Source organism: Lycorma delicatula, chromosome 3 (genome assembly GCF_047948215.1).
Source record: "Lycorma delicatula isolate Av1 chromosome 3, ASM4794821v1, whole genome shotgun sequence".
Taxonomy (NCBI): Eukaryota; Metazoa; Arthropoda; class Insecta; order Hemiptera; family Fulgoridae; genus Lycorma; species Lycorma delicatula.
The window spans coordinates 87995157-88010891 of record NC_134457.1 but is presented as its reverse complement, the minus strand read 5'-3'; the positions used below and the strand labels follow the sequence as shown (position 1 = coordinate 88010891).

General features: G+C 31.7%; 1 protein-coding gene across 1 annotated transcript in view; it reads right to left on the bottom strand.

The window, feature by feature from the left end:
* Positions 1 to 12469: 12469 nt before the first annotated feature.
* The window catches only part of Bdp1 (transcription factor TFIIIB component B'' homolog Bdp1), a 36088-nt gene continuing 32822 nt past the window's right edge, over positions 12470 to 15735 (bottom strand). Inside the window, exon 9 of the mRNA XM_075360155.1 lies at positions 12470 to 15432. Within this exon, the coding sequence (XP_075216270.1) occupies positions 13814 to 15432 (1619 nt within the window). The 3' untranslated portion in view covers positions 12470 to 13813. The remainder of the gene's footprint in view (positions 15433 to 15735) is intronic.

Sequence of the window (15735 nt, the reverse complement as noted above, 5' to 3'; positions counted from 1 at the left end):
TGCATAATAAATCGTACAATTTTACAGTCATGACAATCTATAGCAGAACAAAACAAACCAGTGCTGTTCCCTTATCAGTCTTTGCATGTTGTAAATAACCCATATTAGTTTTTAATAATAATATTTACATTAATTAGCTAATAACTATAAGAAACTAACATTCATATAATGTACAAGTATAAAAAAAATTAATTCAATATAACGTATTTGTAAATATACAAATTAAAAATAAAGCAATTTAAAGCAACATATTTTAAAATAATAAATAAATAAATTTAAAAATTCAATAAATAAATATTTAAAAAAACTTGATATCACTTGATATTTTTAATTCCTGTTGAAGCATAGGTGATAGCTTACAGCAACACACACACTTATTTATTAAAACTAAATATTTCCTCGAAGAAAAATGAATTAAAATTTGGTAGCTTGTGCATAGTGTGACCTATAAGTAAACCATACAAAAAAAATAAAACGTAGATAGTAATGTATGTCTTAAAAAGCATTGTATATCAAATTTTTCTTTCTTCAACTTACATTTCACTACAATTACAAGTATATTATAATGTATTATGAATTCATTATCAATATTTGGTCTTGGATGCATTTCATAGTCCATAATTTCGTTTCAAATCCCGGCTTAAATATTATAATCTATTTGATAAATGACTAGAGTAAATATATGTTAATTTTGTTTCGAAAAGTAACAACATTGTATTTACAACTGTAAATACAACATAAAATAATAAAGTATTTGAGAAATCTATTGATTAGATAAAGCTACTACATTTTATTTTGTATATTGCTTAAATGAATATTTTTTTATCTTCTTAGAATGCAGGTATATGAAAAATATATAAAACCTGAGCTGCCATTTTTTTTTGGTAATGCATACAATAATATTATGAAAATACATAATTCATTTTTCACAAAATCAACCTATTATCATTAAAGATAATTTTTTAAAATAAATAACTAAATAATGAGAATCCAAATGAAACTGTGCCCCACATATTATTTTCAAATAATACTGACTGAAACAGAAATAATACTTACAATGAATCTTTACTTGCAGGAGATGCTCGATATGTCTACCATTTGTCTCTAGGCATGCCTGAACATATGCACGTGAATATATATTTAAAAATTGAAAGTTGAATCATCAACAGAATAACTGCATTTCCAAATACATGTTATTTTTCAGTTCATCCAGGGCATGAATATTGTTCTTGTAAACAGATCCTTTCATTGCTCCCCATAAATAAAAATATCTAACTATAAGAACTGAAAATCTTAATGGCCATATGCACTGGAAAACATCATGCAGCAAATTCAGCAAAGCACTACTGATGGTGTGTGCCATTCCTCCATTTTCTGGAGTACGGTTCAGCAGCAATTTTTTCTATATTTAGTCAGCCAATGGAAATATAATCGATTTCATGGCAATAATGTTTTAAATTTAACTGTTCTATAGAAACTGAATGATTATGTGTTTACATGATATAACACACCAAATTTCAGTTTTTTTGTCATGTAATAATCGTTCCAAGATTTCATGAGGCTAATTCACAGGTCACACCTGACTTTTTTGGGTGTTTCTGGCCCGATAAATTAAATATTTCAGCAGAAAAACATGTTAAATCTAAAACATCTTCTTTTTCATTAAAAAACTACCTTTGAAAACATTTAGGAAAATTAGTATTATGTGACTCCAGCCATTTTGTACAGGTTTAGTTTTAAATATTTAGTCAGAGCTTCCTGCATACTACTACTACTCAAAATTTATGCTTGTAGCAATTTTCTGATAGATTTTTTTAGTTTTTGATCTATGCAATCAGAAATATCCAGCTTTTTGAGTTCTGGTGCATCTTTGATAGATCCAGTTTCTCAGAACTTATTGATAAAGTTTCACATAACATTGTGATGAGGAACAACAATGTCTGTAAACCTTTAATAAAAAGTTTTATTTACATATCTTGAAAAATTATATCACCACCATTTGAAAAATCTAATAAAAGAAAAATAAGTTTTAAAACTCCATCACACGCTTGAAATAAATTAGCAAGCAAAAGCTTGCTAATTATGGATATGAAAAGGATAATCAATAGTCAAACTTGGAAAATAGCTATTAGTTTCACTGGTGACAATATAAAAACAAACAAGTTAAATCATATTTTACTGACTGAGATACAGCTGTTTTTTTTTTTAGATACACAGATACATTTGAGATTTATGTTGATCAAAGTATTATTTGTGGGTAGTATTAGCACTTGTAACATAAAAGAAATTATTATAACAAAATTCATAAAAGTTTTACATTAAATTATTCAGATTAAAATGAGTATTTTAAAAGGCTATTATAACAACACACTTACAGTTACAAAATAGGTTATATACATACAGGTGCGGAAAAAATCGATTAGACGATTTCAAATTATTGCCATAAACATATGCCTGTGAATAGTGCAGTGTTTGAATGGTTTGGCTTGTACAGCAATCCAAAGCCTTGTGTCGCCATGGAGTATTAGTGTAGTGAGCATCGTGCATTCATTGTTGAGTGTTTTTTTTTTTTTGTTTTAGATGGATTTTACACATAGATTTGTATTTTTATCCATTTAAAATGCAAGTGGTTCAAGAATTACAACCTCGAGATTTAAATCAGTGAATGGAATTTTGCAACGGCTCTTAGAAATGACTGAAGCACAGTCATAGTTTTTATCCAATTGAATTATGTCAGATGAGGCTCATTTCCATCTTAATGGATACATCAATAAGCAAAATTTCAGATTTGGGCACAGGAAAACCCATGTTAACTGCATCAATCTCCTTTGCAAAGCAAGAAGGTGAAAGTTTGGTGTGGAGTGAGTTTATTTGGGATTTTGAACCACACATTTTTCAAGACAACAAAGGAGCAACATTAACGGTAACATCTGAGTATTATGTGACCATGCTGTACGACTTTCTCTTACCAATGCTAAGGCAACACAATGCTGATTTTCTTGTTATGGTTTCAACAAGATGGTGCGACATCTCACCCGGCACATATCTCAATATAAACTTTTGAAGATTGTAATTTAAAGATAAATTGTTAAAGTCAAGCAGCAGAGCTCTTGTTGGCGAGGGGGTGACTGTACTGCCGAGGGCATGGTAGTCTATGTAGCCTTGAGGTGTAGTACTGTCTTGCTGAGAGCAGTCTCTGAATGTGATAAAGTAAATTTCATGCAGTACCCTGTGATGGAACCAAGTGGGGGAAGGAAGTCTGCCCTTGACTCCCTGATGGACCAGACCAGAGTCTGTCGTAGTTGAAATAAATTTATGAGTTTCAGACTTGATCAGTTGTAATCAACTAAGGGAACTAGGTTCAAATTATTGTTGTTGCGATCAACACATGCTGTGGTATGTTTTAGTACTCATTTAATTCTTAAGTATGAGATATTTACAGTCACTTATAGTCAGATAACTATGGACTATAAGTACTTTTGCAAACTTGGTTAGCCAGTTCAGAAGGCAATGATGTGAACAGAAGAGAGAAGATGTCTGAAAGAAGCCTACAGCAAAGGCAAAGGCTGAGTAAAAAAATTCACTGATGTAATATCTACCAAGGTTTTTACATCGGTGGCATCCCAACTTAGGCCTGACTGATGACTGTGAGGTGCAATCAGTTAGAAGGTGAAAAAGACGACCTCCGTTAAAGCCCATCAGGACTAGGAACGGGGGTGGCGGCGACTGGAACCATCACAAGGTGGGCGTCTTCCCCTTCAGGGGTTGGGATGTTCAATGATTTCTTCCAAGGAAAGTCATTTCTCATAATGGGGACGTAACTTACCCTTCATGATCCCCTGATTTATCAGCATGCGACTACTTCTTATGGGGGTATTTAAAACATAAAGTCTATGAATAGACAATTATTATGAATAGTCTAGCATAGACGATTTAAAAGAATCAATCATGACTGGAATTCAACAGATTCCATTAGAAATGCTGAGAAAAACAATGAATCTCTCAAGTGGCATGCAAAGACTTGTTTGCAAAATAATTGCGCCCATCTTAGTCATGTTATTTTTTAAATGTAAGGCTTAAAATGCTTTTCTATGGACTTTCTAATTATGCAATATTATTATCTAAATCTAACAGTAAATTACTTAATTTACAATTTAAAATTGTCTAATCAATTTTGCCGCACCCGGCATAAAAGTACACAAAAAACAAGTAATAATGCAATTTAATTTTTGACCAAACAAAAGTAATGAATCATCCAAATATTATATAGGCAACTAACTGATTACTAGTATGGTATTGAAAAGATCACTGAACAGAACCACAATTTGATAAAGAACTAGCTGAAAAATGACAACTCTTTTTACTAATGAAAAAATCTCATATTAGTTTACTAAGCAACAATTATAACAGTAAACAGATGATTTGTAATTTACAGGATAAAGAATTTGTCAGGACAGGGTAAAAACGGTGAAAAAAGAGATATAAGTACTGCCCTGTTGCTAAGTAAAGAACGAACAAAAAACTCATGTTTTGAGTTTTTGTGATGTGTTATAGTAAATTATGTTGTTTGAAAGCAATTTGGAAAAGTTTAAACTTTTTTATAATGAACAGTTGGTATAAATTTTTTTATCACTAAATTCAAGGATGATTCATTTAAATCATTGTACTTTTTAAAAAAAGAACAGGATAAAAAGAATGATATGCTATTCCTAAATCTCAGTAGGTTTTCCACTAATAAAAAGAAAACAATCTTCCAATCTTTTGAGAGTTTTAATGCTTCTGAAAGTTTTGATTCTAAAAAACTGGAAAAAAGTCATGATTTTTCATTTCCAGTCAGGAACTTTAAAACTGTTAAAAAAATTAAACTTTAAATTATGATGAAATATCAGATATTTAACAACTTTTTTTGTTTTTAGGGTAAGTTATTTAATTTTCAATTTTTTTTTCATTTACATTTATATTATTTATAATTACTACATAAGGTAAATATCTGTGTTTGGAGGTTAAATTGTCGTTTTTTGAAAATGTATACATTTCTTTATTATTTATTTGTACAAGTACTTTCATTTTCTATTTTCATTGTATATATTTATTTTATTTTTTATTTATATAAATTGTATACTACATTTATTTTAATTATTTAAATTATTAAAAGCATATGTATATATATATATATATATATATTTCATTAACTTATTCACCTTTCTTAATTCATTAATTTATATTTTAGTATAGATATGCCATTTATGATTATTTCATAAAAAATATAAGTAGTAAGATAGCTGTGTCTGAACCTAATATGGCACTACTTGTCACAAAAATGGCACTCTTGATGCAATTTTGATTAAATTTTTTTCTGTTTTATACTCTCTGCAGATACAATGCTGTTACTTAGTAGGAGAATGCTAATATTAACCTGAAGAAATTCAGTTCTAAATCTTGGAGACCACACTGCCTTATATAATGCATATAAATACAATTTCTGTTGTTTATATTATGCAATGTTATACAAATATTATTACTACTAGTAATTATGCCAACTGGTGGTTGAAAAATTAAGTAGCTTCTAAATGGATTTTTAAATACCAATATCATATCGATCAAAAACCATTACCAGTCCTTTAAAATCTTTTAAATAGTTATACAATTACGTACTTTTATTTTATTTCAAAGTAAACAATTGATACAAAATAAATATCGCCTCTTAACAAATACAGTAAACCAAAACTTAAATTTAAAAAATGTACAATTTAATAAATTAAAACAACTAAAAATTATCTTTTTAAAATATACAACTTGATGTAATTTTTAAGTTAAAAACAAAACAGTCTCAAATAATTAATGTTTTTGTAATTCTACTACGTATAAAATACAATAAAAATATCAAATTGACAATAATAAGAAAAATTCTATAATTTTTAAATCAGTACAGTATATGAAAGAATATACAAGCCTCTACATCCGATTAAAATTTTTAATCATTATCATTTTATCTTGAATTTTATTTCCAAAACATAAAAATATTTTATATCAATCTGTTTTATTAATTTCTACTCTGCCAATTAATTTAATGAACAAACAATGAAGAACTTTTGACAATGAACATTGAATGTAAGACTAAAAATTAGCAGTTCCATGATAAAAAAAAAACACTAACAGAAAAACAAAAGTCAAAGGTGGTAGTAGTAGTATGTATTAAAGATAATCTTGTTTCATCTTGTAGGTATGTCAGTGCAAAAAGCAGTATAATAAATTATTAAAATATAATACAAAAATGGAGAGGTTATTAAAATTTTTACTTTATTTACTTTTACATCTGTAATTGACATTTTACTGTTTTATTCTACATTTGTAACTGTATTGACTTATATAATAGTAATCTATCTTAAGGAAATTCCAAAGGCAAGGTTGTAATTTTACTTATATTAATATGAGTAATAATGGTGAATAAAGCCTTTATTAGTTTATAACTGAAGACTGTGTAAGAATTTCCATGTTTCCATGATTTCAGTAAGCTGAAGAAATTCTTAAACATTCATACCAGAAGAAATGTTCATATTGATATGTAAAGTTAAAGTAAAAAAAGATTTATCATTAAAGATATAGAAGTGCAACTTCGAATTTCAAAGATTGATGATCAAAATAATTAAATCCAACCTGCCTTTCAAATAAAAAGAAGTGTTTAAATAGAAGTATTCTGTACAACCAAAAGGTCAACTTTCAACCAAATTCTTTTACGTTCTGCTTTTCTGACATATATTTTGGTTGTTAAAGGCATTGAAATTCATAGATAACTATTCAAATGAGCATACATTTCACCCTTTTGAACTAGCCATGTCAGTCCCTGGTATGACATAACTCAGTAAAATTCCTATTATGTCTTAAAAACGATTGAATTGAGCAATTATTTTTTTAATTCATATCATACATCTTTTGCGCATTTTATATCTATGATTATTATTATCATCATTAAAAATCTAAAATTCAGAGAAAAAATCTGCAGAAGACAAAATTAATATAATGATGTTTAATTTTTTTAACACAGTTCAATTTTCTCTTTTATGATTTTTATTTTAACCATTCTATATCAATGAATTATTGTCACTAACATCTAAAATTCAGGAGATATTGTACTCATTAAGAAATTTTTCCTAAATTAAATTTTTTTATTTTATATACACTGTCTGAACAAAATGTTTCCGGACTACGATTATAAAAATGGTGCAGTCTCACGGGTGAGGTTGTAACTTAAAAAGAGAAGCCTTATGAACATAACCAAAGCTCACTTATTTTGGGTTAGCAACTATTACTTTGTGTTCTATGTCTGGTCTGTGAAGATATTTTTGTGTCAATTATTGGATTTTTAAAAAATGTAACAGTATATGAATATAAAATTCCACCTTTCTTTGTTCCATTCTTGTGTGTTTGAGTAGTTTCTGTAATGCTCAGATGTCATTAGAAGATCAGAGAGGGGAGAGACTGGTTACCAGTTGAAGTGAAGAAAATCTTGAAACATGAATATATTATTGAGTGGGGACTGCTGTTTAATAACTGTTTTTGTAGTAGAATGACTGAACATTAGTAATGCTTAGTATATACAATTAATCAAGATGTGTTAAAAAAAGAAGCATTGTGCCATATTCATTGACAATAAAGCAGATGATCCTGCATCATCAAAGTACCAAGTGGACCAATCCTGATGTAAATGGTGGCCATCACAGAGCCAACATCTCTGTACCCTTCAAGGGAAGTGAGTGAGGCCTCATATGCTCTGGGACCATTACATGCACGAATCAGGTGCCTTACCATGGTGGTACTGTGAGTACCTAGCCCCATCAGGTGCCCTTTGTGTGATGCTTTTGGGATTGAGGAATCAGACTGGAACACTTCTTTGGGGCCTTTGGGCTCTCAACCTCTTACTGGGGTTACCAGCCCCTGTATTTTAAGTTGGTTTCAATGCTGCAAAGAAAGCCTTGGATATACCTGGTTGGTTGAGAAGAACTGGCCAACCAACTTCTCCCAGTCAACATCTGAATCCTGCATCTTCTGCTCCATATCTCTGTCAATTCTATCAGCGATCATTTTCTTCAGCAACTGGCCTGGTGTATTAACAATAAATGCATCTTGCACAGCTTGAGGCTGCTATTGAGATTATGTCTTTTAAAGGATCATTGAAAGAATTGGTGCTAATAGCCAGACAGGAAGCTTTGGCCACAAGATACAATATGAAATCATGAACTGGTATCTGGTAGAGCTTGTGTCTGGGAATATCAAGTCCATCACGGAGGACATACACACACAGAAGAGCAAATTATTGTCAATTTGTGCAGGCTACAATTGCATACCTAACTGCTTCGCCTAGCAGCGTTGCCTGTTCCATATCATCATAGACTCCTCCTGTTCTGTCTGATGAGTACCGGTGCTTCACAACACCTCTGAGCCTTTCAACCTTCATAACCAATCCATCTTCATCCTGAACTGCTGAAGTAACATTGGTGATACCTGCTTCTGTGCCTGCAGCCTTGACAGCCAATCCTACACATGTCTTCAAAATTGGCCCCTCTTCTCTTTCTTCTTCTGAGTGGCAGTCACTTTATGATTCTATTCTGACTTCCATTTGATCCCTCTCTTTCATTGTTTCTAATATTCGTGAGTGGCAGTCTCACGAATTGGTTGCCATAACTCACTCTGCTCTGGCCCACTAGGTTCTGCAGTCTATTGCAGTGGTTTTCCTTTGTTTTCCTGTCCCTTTGTCTTCTGTTCGTCCTGCCAGGCGAAGGCCTCCACTTAACCCAACTTGACAGCAGGTTAGGAGGGTTGGGAGTATGCCACCACACAATGAATGTTCTGCTTGAAATGTCAAGCTGTGTCCAGGGTATTATTGACAGGATTTCCCCTTTAGCTGATGTTTCAGTTCCAGCCATTGATGAGATGTTTGGGTTCTAGACTGATCTGGTCACTACACCTTCAAAGCCCATACGGATGAAGTGCTGTTTCCCGGTGCCCTTAAAGTCTGTGTGGAGCACCATTATGTGTGAAGAAGTTGTGATTGAGTGTGTCCTGCTTAGCTTGGCTCCTGGCCCTGATGATGATGTGACTCCACGCCTTTGGCAAGCAGTCTGTCTCCCTTTTCTTCAATATTATCCTTTTCCAGTATCTATGCTGGTTGGTTGAACTGTTTTTATTCCCAAGAAAGAGGGCATTGATTGGCCATCCGACTTTCATTCGATCTCTGTTTCTTCTGTGGTAGTCCAGCACCTTCACAAGATCCTTGCCAGTAGCCTCTATACTTCCTGTTTGGGTCAACCATGGCAGCATTGTTTTGATATCGACTGTGTAAAGAACACTTCTATTCTTTCTGTAGTTATACACCATGATCTCGATCTCACTCTCATCTCTCTCACCTTTGCACATCACTTCACTTGATGTTGCAAAGGCTTTTGATTCAGTCTCCCAAGAAATGATCAGTATCACTTTAAAGTCTTTAGGCCTTCCTTTTCCTTCCTCTTTGGTTGACTATATCAACTCCTTATATGTCCATCTTCTATAACCTTTATGTTTCAAGGTAAATCTTTCCCTGTTGTCCATGTTTTGCAGGCTGTCCAGCAAGGTGATCCTTTGTCGGCACTTCTAATTTTCTATGTTATTGACTTGATCCTTAGAAATTTATGGAGGGAGGTTTTTTGTTGAGTTTCTGGGCAGTCGGTTGTCAACTATAGTGTATGCAGACGATGTGCTGCTGCTAGGTTCCAGAGTCTGGGGCTTGCAATCCTCCCTTGATGCGTTTGAGCATGCTGCTGTATGTTTTGGTCTCATATTTAATGTTAGGAAGTGTTCTGCATTTTCCATCATTCCTCATAGTAAACACAAGACCTTCAATTTTGGTTGAGAGGCAATTTCATTTATCCTCGGGTGCCATACCACAGCTTGATGCTGTCCAGAAATGGAGGTATCTTGGTGTGGAGTTCAACTTAGTTGGGCCAACCAGTTCTCTCAGAAGAGTCTTGATGAGTCTCTACAGCAATTCATCTGCGCTCCACTGAAGCTGCAGCAGAAAGAGATGGCAGTGTGGTCGTTTTTACTTCCACGCATGTATCAGTTAGGGAAGTGCAATGCAGTCATTCTTAATGAGCTCAATAAGATGGTTAATTCTTTCATAAAGAGGTGGTTGAAGCTACCATAAGATGTCCCTGTCCCTTTCTTTTAAAAGAGCTAGCATCCCGGATGATAGGCTTGGGATTCTGTGTCTTGGGCTTGTCGTCCTGGTGCTGCTTTATTCTCAACCGTCTGCTTTAGAGAGTTCAGCATTTCCTGTTGCTAAAGCAGTATTTTTATCATCATGGGTACAAGGTAGAATTTGATTTCCTTTTTCCAGTATGTCATTAATCAAGGAAACACCTTCCTTCTTTCTTTGGATAGATATGCGGTGTACTAGTGTAAGTTGTTGAGTAAAACGATAGATAAGTGGGTACAAACTGTGGTAAGTTAGAAAAGTGTCGTCGACCTCTGGATTGCCTCAAGATCCTTAGCATAAACTGTATTCTATCCATGGCCAGAACATGTAGAGACCACAGGCAACAGCAAAATATCAGGTACAGAGGAGGCTGTAGTGTGGATGAGACCACTGCCCATATCATTCACAACTGCTACAGGACTCACGGCAGGTGAATTCTCTGCATGATGCTGCCACTAAAACTTTACTGGCAGCTCTACCGAAGCTAAACTTCGAGGTCTGTCATGAACACCATTTCAACATTAATGAGGGGGTAAGAAAGCCACATATTGTAGCTGTCACAGATGGATCAGTAACTGTAATTGATATCCAAATAGTGCCAAGTTCCAGACCAACCAAAAGAAGCCACCACCAAGATAAGAAGAGTTATTTTTCAAACAACGCTTCCTTGATTAGAAACATTAAGACATTGTGCATAGTGACTTTCATTATAGTAACAGCAGCAACAATTACCTAGAGGGAGGTTTGGAACTTGGCATCTACCATTGATTTCAATTTGACTGGAATCAGTAAAACAGTTCTCTCTGGAGTTACTACAAGAATACTACACGACTCCTCAACTAACTGTCACCACTGGCAGAATATGATGCAGAAGAAGAAATGGCAGATGTCTGACAGAATGAAAATGTTCAAAAGAAATGAATGTTTGACCAATTCCTGCCAATATCCTTGGGCAGGAATTTGCTAGGGTGTATGACTGGGATGTTCTCTTTTTGGGACTTACACATTGTCTTCTGTGCGCCTTTCATTTGTTTTCTTCATCTTCTTTTTATGTTTCATCTCTACTTCATCTTCTACTTCTGTTACCTTTCCAGTTCCCTTTTGCTTTGTGAGAAACCTGGGGTCTTTTGATCGTGGTGAATCTACTCTCCTTGCTCTAGAATCTTACTTATGTTTAGTTTTCATTCTGATAAATAAAAAAAAACTGGAGATGAGTTTTAGTGTGTGATCTAGAGACATAACATAAAAATGCTAAGAGGTCCTCTTAGGTCCTCTTCCAGGATTGGTCCAATCCTGGAAGGACTAGCCCCAAAAATTTATCTGAGCTACTCAAAAATGAAGACCATCTTGATACCCTTTTTTATAGTGAAAGCATTATCCTCAACGAGTTTTTTGACTTGGGACGACTACTGACTGCTGTGATCTACCAAGAGGGCCTGAAATATTTATTTAATCATATTGTTTGCATGACCATAAGGCACCAGTTCACACAGGAGTTACTGTACAGCAATATTTGGCCAAACAACAGGTGGCAGAGCTGGACCACCCTCCACACACACCACATAAGTATCCCCTACAGGTTATTTCCTAAAGACAAGATGTGTATGAAGGGAGAGCAGTAAAAATCAATAGATGTCATAGAAGAAATAGTTAAAGCATCCAAAAGAAGACCTCTTTAGGGCTTTGATGATCTTTATAACACAGATTTAAACATTGTATCAGGCTGAAGGAAGATAATTTTTTTCAGATGTTTTTATAGTCTCAAATCCTAGAACATTTTGTAGATGTACAGATTCTGCATATATTTTTTTTCATAACTTTAGATATTGTTAAAATACAGATCAACAATTTTCCGTTTCACCTAAAAAAATTGATTTCATTTACTCATATACTCTTTCTGAAAGAGACAAAAAAAAAATCTATAAAACTATAAAAATCATATTCAACGCTCTTGTATGTATATATGTGTATATACGTGCAAATGTATACATATAAATTTAACTTATCAGTGTTAATATGATATTAACTGAAAAGTTAAATTTATGACAAAGTATGGTCTTTGCTGACAAGAAATCATAATTAACAGTTTTGTCCTGTGTTAACATGAAAGTGAAAATAAATTGTATATAACCAGAGTTATATTGAAACACTCTTATTTATTTTATTTTTCAGACATCATATTTTTTAAATAAAAATATAAACCAATTTTATTAAATAAAAGAATAAATAAAAAAATATAAACAAAAAAAATTTATTAAATAAAAGAATAAATAAAGTATAAACCAAGAAATTTTAATCTAATACTGAAATTATTTTTAGATTTCATATAATGATTACGAGGTAAACAAAAATCGACAATAGAAAAAATATATACATAAAAGGAGCTCAATAATATAAATTAGACAAAAACTAAGTACAGTATCACTTATGAATAAATAATTTAAAATTTTCAGTTTCTTTAAAATGACTCAATATAAAATTAAAATGTTAATTTCTACTCATTTTTTTTTCAGAATATATTAAAATATTACTTTTTAGTTTGCACAATATGCTTTTATTTTAATCTGATAAAAATTTCAAACTTAAATTATTTCTTTTAAGGAATATCTAAATACTAGATAAAACATACATGTCAATTGATTTTTTATAAAAAGAAAAAGAATCAATGAATTTGATTGCTATTTAAATTTTACCACTTTGATACTTACAAATTTATAAATAAATTAAAATTTCTATGGCATGATAGGGCAGAATATGAAGAGCTACTTATGATGTTAATAGAAAATTAAGAAGTAATGGAGCAGTAAGACTGATACCATTTAAAAGAAATTTATATGAATCAGTTATTTACAGGAATTGAATTGCATTCACTACTTCATTGAATTATTAACTATAATATTATCTACATTTTTTCGTATTGGTTGAATGAAATAAATTATTGCTTAATATAAATTACAATAAAGTATTTAAAAAAGATATAAATCATAAGTGAAGTCAAAAATAAATGTTAAATACAAGCAACTACTTCCAAGAATACTCCAAGTGAAGACAACAGTAAAGTTTAAAGACAATAAATAAATAAAAAATGCACACAAACTCACAATACAACCTTTCTTCTTCAGTCTATTGTTCAAAATGTAGACATGAATAACCAAAAATTTCTTCAGAATCAAATCTGACCAAATAAAAAAAGAATTACATATCAAAACTTAAAAATATCACTCTTATTTTAATCAGAAAAAGGCTTGTAATCCAATCATTAATACGTCAGTAAGTTAAAAACTGCAACGTCTAATTAAAATTTAAATCTTAAAATAATAGATTAAAAATGTTTTAATCTTCTTCCAAACATGTTTAAACATACATGCACACACAAACTATGCTGGAAATTAAAACACATAACATTCATAAATAAAAAAAGCTACCATTACTAAATTTTTCCAAATCATTTTCTTTACTTATAAAACTAAAAGCTGATCAGTTCAATAAATAAAACTTCAAAATTTCAAATTTAGGGAAGCTGACTAGATTAGATTAATTACTTTATCATTACATTATAAAAGATTTTTTAATTATTTGTTATGATGTCGCTACATTTTCATGACACTTAGGATATACAAGTATGGTGGACTGAGGTTGTTCAGTAGTTACTAATGAATTTATTGGCGTCAAAATAAGATATGTATTTTTCTGTTCAACAGGTTTAGGTGTTAATGATGTATACGTGTGATCTGACGAAGGATAACAATGAATCTTGGAATGTGTAATCGATTCATTATTATCATCTTCAGCTTCTTCATTAGTTTCAGTTGTGGCATTTTCTTTACAGTCATTCGTAACAAAGATATCAGAATTTTCTTCGATGTTTTGTAATATTACATTGCCACTTTGACGAACAATATAACTTAAATGTTCATTAGAAATTACTTGAATCTGTGGTTGTGTTAAACCTAGAAGTGCTGATGAACTTGAAGTTGCTGCTGGTACACCATTCATGATAAAATGAGGATACTGATGTATGTTTTCCTGATCTTTAATGACTTCATCATAATTAGAACAATACAACTGATGTTCAGAAATTCTGGAAGATGTCACCTCAGTTTGAAAATGTTCATCATTACTTTCATCAGAAAACTGAGCTCTTGAGACATACTGACTGCTATTGTCTGGTACTATATAAACACCACAATCAACCAGGTTACTATTATCACTTGAATTTGAAATGTTGTTAATATGATCACTTTCTGAAAATGTTAATTCTTCCATTATTTGTAAATTTTCAGAAATACCTCTTACCTGTTCTCTAGAATCATTCAAATTGGACTCTGAAGAAAACACTGAAGTAATTATTTCTTTTGTCAAATCATCAGCGATGATCGGCAGACTAACACTTTTTTCGACTTCTTTTACAAATAAACCACTACTTTCATTCAAATCATCTTCGATATCATCTCTCAGATTCGGACAAGATAAATCTAAAGGTTCCTCAAATAACCTATAGCATCGTTCAAATTTTTTCTGATAAATTTGTTGAATTTCTTCCTCTGTCATTGAATTAGTTTTGTCAATACTTAAATTACCATTATTGGAGGCACTGCTTAACATATCAGATGTATTTATATTTTCATCAATCTCATCCTTGTCATGATTAATTCTCTTAAACTTTTTAATTTTTTGATAATTGTCAGTTACTGAATCTTGTTTGATTAGTTTTGACTTCGGTTGACGACCAGAACGTGTTTTAGTAAACATTTGTAAATTGAGAGCAACAATTTCAGAATCGAGATCATTATCATCATCATATTCGTCACAATTACTTACAACCTGATTATCCTCATCATTATAATCTGATACAATTCCATCATCAGAACTAACATTCAACCGGAAATCAAACAGATTATAAGGTAACCTTCTTGATTCATTCTCAATTTCTTTTCTTTCTCTTCTTTTGTCTTCACCAGTTGTTTCTGCTTCTTCTTCATCTTCCGCTTCAAGTCTTTTACGTTTCCTGGGTTTTTTTCCAAGTGTGTTATTTTTATTGCATTTCTTTTTCCCATTACCTTTTTTATTATCATTACAATCATCACTATCCTTTTGTTGCCTTTTAAATTTCAGAATCTTACTAATCTTATCTTCATACTTCTTGCCAACACGAACAACCCCTGTATCTTCTTCATCAAATTCTCTAACAGCTTCACCTAAAAAAGAACAAAATAATAAATATTTCAGCAAACAATCTAAAATAGAGAAAAGAAAAGAAATACTATAATAACAAACAAAATACACTAATGTACATAGAAAAAAATAACTGAATCAGAAAAAGAATTGCCTTCTGTGGTCACCTACAGAGAATAAACTGTAACAGAATATTTACATACTTTTAGAATATAAAATCCAATAACAACTGGATTAGAGAAACTGAAAGAGACATGAAAATAATACAAGAAGAAATCAAAGAAAGTTCACACCAAGAAAGAAATTGCAAAAGATCACAGACTTCC